At 44.6% G+C, this 11,767-nt stretch overlaps 1 protein-coding gene across 2 annotated transcripts in view; it reads right to left on the bottom strand.

Moving 5' to 3' along the window:
* Window positions 1-1,371: 1,371 nt before the first annotated feature.
* LOC146358784 (UDP-glucuronosyltransferase 1A1-like) overlaps window positions 1,372-11,767 on the bottom strand; it is a 37,117-nt gene continuing 26,721 nt past the window's right edge. For both annotated transcript variants that reach the window (XM_084820089.1, XM_084820099.1), the window contains exons 2-5: window positions 11,384-11,515; window positions 7,862-7,949; window positions 5,131-5,350; window positions 1,372-3,370 (exon numbers count right to left, since the gene is read on the bottom strand). In XM_084820089.1, coding sequence (XP_084676215.1) covers window positions 3,073-3,370; window positions 5,131-5,350; window positions 7,862-7,949; window positions 11,384-11,515 — 738 coding nt within the window. In that variant the 3' untranslated portion in view covers window positions 1,372-3,072. The remainder of the gene's footprint in view (window positions 3,371-5,130; window positions 5,351-7,861; window positions 7,950-11,383; window positions 11,516-11,767) is intronic.

Genomic DNA, 11,767 nt, shown 5'->3' with positions numbered 1-11,767 from the left:
GCATTGCAATTCCTGGTCTTAGGTGAAGAGGAAGGAAAGCAGAGAGCCTTGACCAGGGGAGGCAAAGCACCCACTGCTGGCACCTTGCTCTGGCAAGCAAGGAGCTTAGTGATTTCAGCATGGAGCCTTTCCTCTGGGAGGAGAGACTCTGAGTGATTTCAGCAGCAGTGTGGCACCATGCCCCTGCAGGGGTGAGGCACCTAGTGATTTCAGCAGCATGGCCCCACAGCTCTGGGAAGAGGGGAACTCAGGACTGCCCCAACCTGACGCTTCTTATACAGTTCAGAGAAAAGCAGTGACATCACCAGACAACACTCATTGGCACTGGAAATGGTGCTACTTGCTATGGGATAAAGACTGAGTTGGCCTTCTGTCCCGTATAACAAAAGAAGGTGCTTGGGGATGATGGCTGTACTTTCCAGTCAAAAGTCCTACTGGGTTCTTCTTCTTATCGTTATTCTTTTAACAAAATATGACCTTACATGCTAATGACTGTCTTAAAGCCAGGTGTCAAGGCTGGAGTGCAACAACAGGAGTACATTGCAGGTAGTTGACCAAGTAACTCACCAGGTAACACTCTTGCTCTCCAGCACATTCATGTCTTTTTCTTGCTCAATTTTTACCCCTACCTTTGGGGAATGCATTTTAGGAAGTCCCTTAGAAACTGAGTTGCTTGATCTGGTCTTGCATGATTGCTCTCAACCCCATTCCTCTGCTTTTTCCCACCACTGCTGAAGGTGGGGACGAAGTCACCTGGCTTTTTGGCTGTGTCTCAAAATGGAGTCAGCACCATTCACTCAAAAGCGAGCTCCTTCGTAACAACTATTTATTTGTGTGCTGTCTTGGTGGAATTGCCTGCCTGTCTTGTTTATGCCACACCTGCATGGGGCGTGAGTGATAGGCACTGGGCTGGATCCGTTGGGGAGGGAGAGAGGGACTGGGCTCCCCACTTCCCTGTGGCATCTGGGTCAGTGCAGGACCGAGACCAGGCCAACACAGCGGCTCCAAGCGTGCCACATCCAGGGTGGAGGGAAAGGGGTTCATGTTACTGGCCTGCAATGTGGTGGGCCTCTGACCCTTCCACCCACCACCAACACTCCTGGCAGGCGGGCCAGGAAGGAAAATCGGACAGCAGTCGGGCTGCCCAGTGGCAAGATCCTTGCCCTATGCCTCCACCAATCTTATTCAACATTAATAAAGTTCTGGCCAATTTAATAACCCATTTAAGTTGGTGTCTCCGGTTTGTTGCTTTCACCCACTGCAGGGACACAATATCTGTTCACTGTTTTTGTTTTTCTTGTTCTAGTTTTGACTGCTCAAGGACCAAACAAAACAAACAAAATGAGGAAGGGTTTTTTTTTTGTTAAGTCTTAAAGTGGCATGGGCATGAGTCACCAGCAGTATATCTGAGACTAGCCAAGCAGTCACAATAACATTTCTGTAACATTTGTGCATATAGCACTCTAAACTGGAAAGGGACATAGCTTCCCAAGCTTTTTTGTAAACATATGAGCTAGTATTTGCAACCCCTGCAACAACTGAAGTTACACATGACTTATATAATTTGTATACTGTTCAATTAACAGTGTCCTCCTGGCAGTTAACAAAAACAGTTAAAAACAATCAACAGTTTATGTAACATTTATAGGATGCATTTGTTTGGCAGTCTCTGGTTCCATAGTGCTTGCAGAAAAATGACTGGCTGACCTTGGCTAGCTCTACACTAGTGCTTCTTATTGGTATTGAAGTGCAGTGATAACTGTTGGGGCATATTACCCTCTCGACATACTGTGCTGCCTTTCTAGTGTTAGTTCCTGCTTTTTATGCCAAAATACTATAACAGAAGTCACTGTGTGAGCTATGAGGTATAAATCCGCAAGAGGGATATCATGTCCCCATGATGGGATCATATCAATATGACATGAGGTGTAGATCTGGTTATCATATTTACAAAGTGACTTGCCACATTATTCAGCCATATTCAGTCATACATTTCCAGCCTCCAAATTCCAGGTAGTGGCACATGTGATCTGTCCCATCCACCTCAACTGAAGAAAATAAAAGCCATTCAATATTACTGAAGATTTATTTGCAGAATATCAGCTACAAAGATCAGCTGAGTTAATTCACTGTTCCATTTAGAGTTACACAATAATTGCATGGTGCTAACTAGAGAACACTTTCACATTTGAAAAAATGTTCTCACTTTGAGGGTGTGTCAAATACAGTTAGGAGAAAGAATAATCTGAACAGTAATTATTGTCAGGGTTGGAACTGAGCCCATAGAGCCCCAAAGCAGCTCTGATTCTGAGGAAGAGCTACAACCCGTGGGAGAGGAGCCCGCTCATCTCTCAGAGGCGCAGCTGCAGGGAGAGGGCCCCCCTGCTCGCATTCCTGAGAGAGATAGTGACCCTGGCAGCGAAAGAGCGGGAGATCGGTTGTTGCTAGACGCAAGGCGCCGGCACAGAGAGAGGCGTGAGGTGGAGGGCACCGAGAGGAGGCGCTCAGCCTGCTTGGCGCTACGGCAACGGCTACGTGCCGATGCCCCACGGGTAAGGGGGGGAGCCTCCCCTCCTAGCCAATAAGTTTCAGGGCTTTCCCGCCCTTCTCCTTCAAACGGGGACCAACTGTGTACATGGAGCTTAGGTTACTCTGCTAAGAATCCCATTGCAGTTCCTTGCTTAGTCGCTGGCAATTAGCATCTGAGTCATTAAGCTGTAAAGGAGTAAAGGAATAAAGCCTAGGAAAGAATCCCTTTTGTCTGCGTCTTGTTTTGGCTACTGGTCGGGTCCTTAAGAGGCAGCTAGGGCGCTCCTGACAATTATGCTGGGGGTGGGGTGTGCTACTGGACTGGTCAACACACAGCCGTTTTTGTCAAGAGTTGCTGCTGGTCAAAATGGTTTGCATGCATATGTAGGCATGGGAATGACTCATGTAAATCATTGGGTATGTTGTTGTCTTTTGAAAGATCTGCAAATTGGACGTAGGTATACTAAGAGTGATGTCTTATGACCTCCTTGAGCAAGGTCCGTCTCCTTATACTCCCCTTCCTCTTCCACACCCTACCTCGCTTTACTGGGATTTTGATTTGCTTTTCTTGCTCCATCTTCCACTTTTGCAGAAACACTTCCTGCAGCAGAACAGACAACACTTCATTGAGATGAACAGAGCAATTAGTGCTACAGCCAGGAGGAAGGCAATGACATCGATCGAGTGGTACTGGATCCAGTTGAGGTCATGGGCTGCGGGCCGCAAATGGGGAGCCCCCTTGTGCTTCATCACAAACTCCACCCAGTGCACGGCAAGATCAATAGGGTGGATGGGTCTGTCCAAGTGAAGATCTGAGAGATGCTGGATGTTCTCTTTATACCTGAAAGCATTTGGAAGAAGTGAAGTTTTATCTAGAACATCTCTGGGAACTATATATGCAGAGAAAGAAAACATACCAATGCATGGTTGGAGACTCACCAGCCTTTGAAATGCAGGTGGAGTCCATATTCTGCTCCAGTTTGCAGCACTGAAGACATTTCCCAAATATCAAGCATGCTTCTATATGTCGAAAATGCTCAATCTCAAACAGAATGAAGTTCCACATGAACACACTAAGGCAAATAGGCTCTGTATGCATGAACTGTACCCATGAAAACTGGATGGTACAGATGGCCTGCTCAGAGCCCTAGGCATGTGGGAATGTACAAATGTACCTCCCCTGAGCAAATGGGTTCTCCAATGCATGGTTGTGCAGCCCTCTCCCCATGTGCACAGCTGTGCACACTTTGTGGCTATCTGTGCAGGGCTTATGTAGAGTGAGTAGATGCAACAGAAGCCAGGGTTCATGTGCTGTTAACAGTTGTACCCTAACTCTATGATAGTACTGATTATGCAAAAAATCAGCTATGTGACAGTTGCTGTTCTAGCCTGCAGGAACCACGCACAGCTGCTGTGGGGCAACTGAAGGTGTAGAATATTCCCCCTTACTAGTAACCATCTGGAGGTGGTAGTGGAGGCAGGGAGCACCTCCACCAGGTCAATGGAAAAAAAGCACCGTTGCTGACTGTGTGGGCTGCTGCTGTCAGCGGGGCCTGGTAGCTAGTCAGCAAGAGTACAGTTTCAAAGTGTTGACTGAGATGCTCCCTGCCTCCACTGCCATCTCCCAATGACTACAGGTAAAGGTGGGCTTTTCCATTCCCCTCAATTGCCTCACAGCAATGGCTGGTGATTCCTGCCAGCAAACCAGCTGACCAGCCGCCTCCACAAATATGATCACGTGAGGCAGCATTGAGTCTAATAACAAAATGGCTGACCATACACCTCTCTAAGAACAGCATAACTGAGGAGTAGGGAAGACGTCATTGTGTAGGAGGGCGGTTTTCAAACTTTTTGACATTTGGGGAACCCTTTCCAAGTGAACCTGTCAGCCAAAGAACCCCTGTTGGCCTTTCATAAAAGTTCTGTGCATTGTAGCGGATTTGGGGGGATATCCTAGGGATATGTGTGGTTCACACGGAGCAGTGGGCAAGTCTGTTTTTCCTCCTTGTCACTTTGTGTGTGCTAAGGGTGCACTCCAAAATGCAACTCTCTTTCAACTGCTCATGGCAGGGAAAAATGGATTTGGTTTGCCAGATTCCCTTTTAGGGACCATTGTCCACCTTTATTGATCTTCTCATTGATAATGCCCTGATAGGTTTCCGAGGAACCCCATGGTCCCAGAGAACACAGTTTTAGAACCATCACTGTACAGCAGGAGTGGCCAACCTGTGGCCCTCCAGATGTTTTGGTCTTCAAATCCCATCAGTCCTAGCCAGCATAGCCAATGCTGAGGGATGATGGGAGGCCTATCTGGAGGGGCACAAGTTATGCACCCCTGGTGTAGAGGATCCGGAGTCCAGGTGATGAATCAACACAGTAAAAACAAAGGGTTGTTTAGAAGAGACTCTTAATATTTCTGGAGATAGCAGCAATAACTGCAGAAAGACAGAAGGGAGGGAGGGAGGAAGATGCAAATTTCCATTGTTATCTCACTAGCTTGTACATAGAGGTTTTTAATTTTAAATGCACTTAGGAACAACCCTAAGATGAGTTTGGTAGCACCAAAATAAATACATAAATAAAATGCCTTTCATTACTCACTTTTTGTCATACATAACAGCCTTCAGTGCATCAGACAGGTCCTTCGAAGTCATTTCAAGTACATTCAGAGTCACTCCTGCCCCTCGAGATTCCACACGCTTTGCATTGTCCATTTGGTCTCCAAAAAGTGGCATCAATACCATTGGTACTGCATTGCAGATTCCCTCATAGATCCCATGGGAGCCTGCATGAGTGATAAAGGCTCTGGCTTTTGGATGAGCTATTCAAAGAGGATGGGAGAGAAGAGGTGGAGAAATACAAACAGGTTTATGTTAGTGCCAAGAATCTGGACTAGCATGTATGATCAAAGTTGCCTTGTTATAGATGGAGCCAATTAAACTCCAAATTCAACAATACGATTAAGTGGACCTCTTCTGTAGTGTTAATCATAGACTAGCAAAATGTCTACCAGCAGGATGAAGGGGAACTGTGAGTGGAGGAGGGTGCCACCTCATAGTCCATCTAGGCCACCAGCACTGTAGGTTGTGGCAAAAGCTAGTCTGGGACTCCTACTCCAGATGCCCTGTTGTGGTAGCCCAAAAGACCACCTGGGAAGCCAAATACAGAGGCAAGGCTTTTCCACCACTATCCCCTCTGCTACTTTCTCTTTTCATCCCAGATAGCAGCCAGCAACCTGAAGGTCAGGAAGGCAATATTTCAGTCATGGTCACCTTCATCTCTTGTGCATTCTGGAGCACGATCACAGGATGGAAGGATCAAACTGGCTTGCATGTGTGTAATCAGGTCTGAAATTGATATGAACTGAGAGAAGGAATTTAAGCCAAACAGACATGGATCTTCTTCAGACAATGATGTGGTTCACTTATTTAAATCATGGCATGTGCAGAACACGATTTCCATATTCACTGCCAGGTGCAGCTTGTCGTGTCATCTGAACCCAGGTGGCATGGCTTGTTGGAGGGGGAAACAACCTTCCAATAACCCATGAGCTGTTGTAAGGTGCTGGCATAATGTTTCATACATGATTTCACTTTTCTAACGCAGCTTTTATTTTTATTTATTTATTTATTTATTTCTATACTGCCCAATAGCTGAAGCTCTCTGGGCGGTTCACAAAAATTAAAACCAAACAGCACAGAATAAAACAATTTAAAATAGATAGAACATTAAAACCACAATATAACAATACAGCCACAATAAAACCTAGCAGCAGTGCAGGAAATACAGATTTAAAACAGCAAAGCTAAAAGTTTAGAAAGCTAAAATGCTAAAATGCCTGGGAAAATAAAAAGATCTTCACCTGGCACCGAAAGGAATACAATGTAGGTGCCAGGCGAACCTCACGAGGGAGTTCATTCCAGAGCCGGGGTGCCACAGCAGAAAATGCCCTCCTCCTAGTAGCCACCCGCCTCACTTCCTTTGGCAGGGGATCACGGAGAAGGGCCGCTGATGATGATCTTAAGGTCCGGGTAGGCACATATGGGAGGAGGTGATCCTTCAGGTAACCTGGCCCCAAGCCGTTAAGGGCTTTAAATGTTAATACCAGCACTTTGAATCGGGCCCGGAAATGGACTGGCAGCCAGTGCAGCTGAAAAAGTACTGGAGTAATATGAGCTCGCAGGCTGTTAACAATCTTGCTGCCCTATTTTGGACCAGCTGAAGTTTCCGGATCCAAGTTCTGGATCCAAGACAGTTCTGGATCCAAGAGCACCCCCAAACTATGAACGTGATCCTTTAGGCGGAGTGCAACCCCATCCAGAACAGGTTGAATATCACCTAGCCGGGCAGACGAACCACCTACTAACAGTACCTACATCTTGTCTGGATTGAGTTTCAGTTCATTAGCCCTCATCTAGTCCATTACCGTGCCCAGGCACTGATTCAGAACAGCCACTGCCTCACCTGGTTTTGATGAGAAAGAGAGGTAGAGCTGGGTGTCATCCGCATATTGATGGCACCTCAGCCCACACCTCTGGCTAACCTACCCCAGCGGTTTCATGTAGATGTTAAACAGCATAGGGGATAAAACAGAGCCCTGTGGAACCCCATGGCACAATTGCCATGGCACAGAGCAGTAATCCCCCAGCACCACCTTCTGGAATCGGCCATTCAAGTAGGAGCGGAACCACTGTAGTGCAGTGCCTCCAACTCCCAACCCAGACAACCTATCCAGAAGGATACCATGGTCGATGGTATCGAAAGCCGCTGAGAGGTCCAGAAGAATCAACAGGGTCGCACTCCCCCTGTCCCTCTCCTGGCAGAGGTCATCCCACAGGGCGACCAAGGTAGTTTCCGTTCCAAAACCAGGCCTGAAGCCCGATTGAAATGGATCTAGATAATCGGTTTCATTCAACAGTGCCTGGAGCTGTCCTACAACCACCCGCTCAAGCACCTTGCCCAGGAAGGGGATGTTGGCCACTGGCCTATAATTGTTAACATCCTCTGGGTCCAGGTCAGGCTTTTTCAGGAGTGGTCTAATTACCGCCTCTTTTAAAGTGGCAGGCACCACTCCCTCTCTCAAGGAGGAATTTACAACCTCCTGGACCTTTTAGAACTATAGGCCTTTGTGAGTGTATCTCACATGAATTAATCTGAGAACATTTCCATCCAACTTTATACTTTTTATATAGTATTTGCATTTACTTGGATTTTTTTTAATATAAAGTGAAATACTTGTTTCTTCGTAACAGTATACCTAACATACTAACGGTGTGAGAGTAGCATCAAATACTGATTAAAGACAACACCTTAATTTCTGGCCCAGACATACCAAGTAGATCATTTTGTGGAAGCCACTTAACAAGCTTTGTGTTCTTGGCAAGGTTGGGTGGGGCTTCTCCTGTATACCTCCACAGCACCTTCAAGAAAATACAGAATAAATATGAAGAAATATGTGTCTTCTGCTAGTTCAAGTACCCATACATTGCTGTATAATACATCCCATAATGATACCTGTATTTGTCTTTCATCAGGCTCATGCCCAGAGGGCTGAAGAGAAAGAGGAGCAATATTTTTATTTCTCTCTCCCCTCTCTGCCTGTTTTTTTTGTTTTTGTTTTTAAACCCAATTCCTAATCAACCATAGTTTCCCAAAAAGTGAGAAACTATATTTACCAGTTTTGGAAAAGCAAGGATTTTAAATAATCTTCAAACTGTAGTTTCATATCCTGGCTTGCTCTGATGGTGGTAAACATAGTTTTCCAGTATGGATGGAACAGTAAACTATGGTTAATTAGAGACTTCCCGGTTTGACTGCTCATACCACAAAGGGCAGAGTATGTGTGAGCATTTATATAGCAGCTTAAGCCAAGATATAATCATCCGAACTGGGCCAGTGAGGCTATGATTGAGATGGGATTTGAATCAAGGTCAGTGGATTAGACATGACATACAAATCATTATAAATGCTTGTTCAGAGTTAGGCAAATGGATAAAGAAGAACCAAGAATATTGTGTTTTTTTAATTTTTCATAAACACTTTACATCAGGTATTACTGTGCATCATATATTAAGTTCTGCTGAATTTTAACCTAAGTATTCGTGTGAACATTGATAGTTTCTCCAATGCCAAATCCTTTTGATACCATGCTAACTGAAAATCAGTCTCTTATTCCAATCCTCAGAAGCCGTTTCTCTGCTTAGAAAAAAAAATACTATGGGTAATTCTAAACATTTTAATACAAATGAGAAATGCCGGGTTGGATGAATCAGAGGTCGGAATTAAGATTGCTGGGAGAATTATCAACAACCTCCGATATGCAGACGATACCACCCTAATTTATTTATTTATTTAGTGAAGAGGATCTAAAGAGCCTCTTGTTGAGGGTGAAAGAGGAGAGTGCAAAAGCTGGTTTGAAACTCAACATTAAAAAACGAAGATCATGGCATCTGGCCCTATCACTTCCTGGCATATAGAAGGGGAAGAAATGGAAGCAGTGACAGATTTTACTTTCTTGGGCTCCAAGATCACTGCAGACGGTGACTGTAGCCATGAAATTAAAAGACGCTTGCTCCTTGAGAGGAAAGCTATGGCAAACCTAGACAGCATAGTAAGAAGCAGAGACATCACCTTGCCAACAAAGGTCCATCTAATTAAAGCTATGGTTTTCCCAGTAGTAATGTATGGCTGTGAGAGCTGGACTATAAGGAAGGCTGAGCGCCGAAGAATTGATGCTTTCGAACTGTGGTGCTGGAGAAGACTCTTACGAGTCCCCTGGACTGCAAGGAGGTCAAATCAGTCCATCCTAAAGGAAATCAACCCTGAGTGCTCATTGGAAGGACAGATACTGAAGCTGAAATATTTTGGCCACCTAATGCGAAGAGAAAACTCTCTGGAAAAGACCCTGATGCTGGGAAAGACTGAAGGCCAAAGGAGAAGGGGACGGCAGAGGATGAGATGGCTAGATAGCATCACCGATGCAATGAATATGAACCTGAGCACACTCCGGGAGAGAGCGCAGGACAGGAAGGCCTGGCGTGCTATGGTCCATGGGGTCACGAAGAGTCGGACACGACTGAACGACTGAACAACAACAACAAACCATGTAAGAAACTGGTCCTATCAGTGTGGCAATGCTTAATAAAATGAAATATATAATCATGACTAAGTCCATAATATTCCACATCTGCGTATGATCATATGTGGCCTTCTAAGGTCAGGTCAAAGTAATATCAAATTAGGGTCATCATAATCCAGACACTGACAGAGCTCCTGTACCTTTAGGGCACAATCCTATGCATGTTTAGACAGAAAAAAAAGCCTACATCTCCCAGCATGCCCCAGCTGGCGATGCTGGCTGGGGCATGCTGGGAGTTGTAGGCCTTTTTTCTGTATAAACATGCATAGGATTGCGCCCTAAAGCACTTGTTTTATATTACTGCAGCAATTTGGCTCCTCCCACTCCACTCTGATAACATAGGGCAATTTAGGAGGTGCTGCCAATGTTAATGCAGTTACTTCGTATACTAGTGTTGCCAGACCTCCTAGGATGATGCAGATGTCGGAAGTCAATCCGTCATGGACTCCTTCCACGTGATCTTGGAGGTGGGGGAGTTACATTCTCAGAGTAAATTGGGGGTGGGGGTGGAAATCACTGAGCTAACATAAGAATGGGTCTGAAGTATTGCGCAGAAGGCAGGATTTCACCAGATGTGATTTCCATAATTTAGGCAGGAAAAGGATTGAGTTGACCTTGATTAGTTACACGATGATCAGTCTCACATTATTCATGTTTCTAGCCTCTGGATTCCAGGTGGTCATCATGAATGATATAGCCCACCTCCACCCCAACTTAAGCAAAGAAGAGTTAGTCAATACTATATAAGATTAATTGGCATACTGACCATTATAAAGATCAGCAGGGTTTTGTGCATCATTCCACTTGGAGTTACTGTTAGATTTACCATGCTTTCAAATGAAAAATGTTCTCACTTTTAGGGCATGTCAAACTCAGTGCTCCTTCACACTGAGCTTTTATCCTGTGATTGAGATTGCTCCTTCAGGGAAGTTTGCAGGCTCTTTACATGGTGCCATGATCATTCAAGGCATCTCCTGCACTAAATGACCTTTGTTCGTTTTGAAATAGATCACAGATAATGAGCTATCAAATTACCCCACTGTGTTCTGCTTGAGCTCCCTCCTCAAAAAGAGGAAAAACAGCAAGAAGAGGAGCCAGGTCAATGAAAGATAATGGAAGACTCAGATACGGGGAGAAGGAGAGGGGAAGAGGAGGGGGGAAAGGAAGCAGGTGAAAAAGGGAGTCATTGTGATCCTGCATTTAAAACAGAAGCAGAAAGCCCCACTTTAAATGCAGGATTTTAGGCTGGTGTAGAGATGCCCATAGTTAGGAGAACTAAATGGTGTAGGAGCCCTCTCGTCTCGCATCCTGGACCTGGCAACTTTATCTGGAATGCAACCAAACATGGCCACTGTCAAGGAATTGTTTTCATATGGTTCCCTTGGTTTACTGTTGTAGCAGTATCAGCAGCTGTGCTCTCTGCAGCTTTGGAATAGTTCTGAACCAGCTACTGGTGTCTAAATCATTGTGATATTATTTCCAGAGTCATGTATGTGAATAGCTTCCCAGTGCATTCTGTGTCAATGGCAGAGGGTTGTGTGACTACCCTTGACTGAGAGATATTCCAAGGAAGAACTTAAGATATGGCTTAAATTACAGGAGACACTTTAGCTCCAGAGTCTGTCTTAAAGCAGGTTGTGACATCTGAATAATGAACCATAATATTTAATGTTCTAAAGAAATATTCTAAACAGATGTTATTACTTTTTTTCTTACCGTCTGAGGTATTGTTCCCAATCCTTCAGCAATTTCCATGGCTTTTTTCATTGGAATTTCAGAGACCATTGAGCCCAAGGAAAATACCACAATGCCATGTTCACCAGATTTATTAATTATGGTTTCAAATTCCTACAAAAAAATAAGACCCAGTCAAAATTCTGTTTAATATATGTCACATAACCTGAGTAGATTTTCAGTTTAAGCAGCATCTCCCATCTTGACAGGCAGCTAGGAAGAACCATTTGGTGGTTAGATATTTCAGCAGTAAGGGATTTCCTCTGTTCTATTCTGGAAAAAATTACATAAATTAATACAATTAGATCACTTCTAGGAAAGAAAATTATAATACTGATTTGGAATATAAATTACAATGTAATAGTA

The sequence above is a fragment of the Heloderma suspectum genome, chromosome 1 (assembly GCF_057233095.1).
Source record: "Heloderma suspectum isolate Gila_16-S chromosome 1, 16-S_ref, whole genome shotgun sequence".
Taxonomy (NCBI): Eukaryota; Metazoa; Chordata; class Lepidosauria; order Squamata; family Helodermatidae; genus Heloderma; species Heloderma suspectum.
This window is presented reverse-complemented; position numbering and strand designations above follow the sequence as displayed.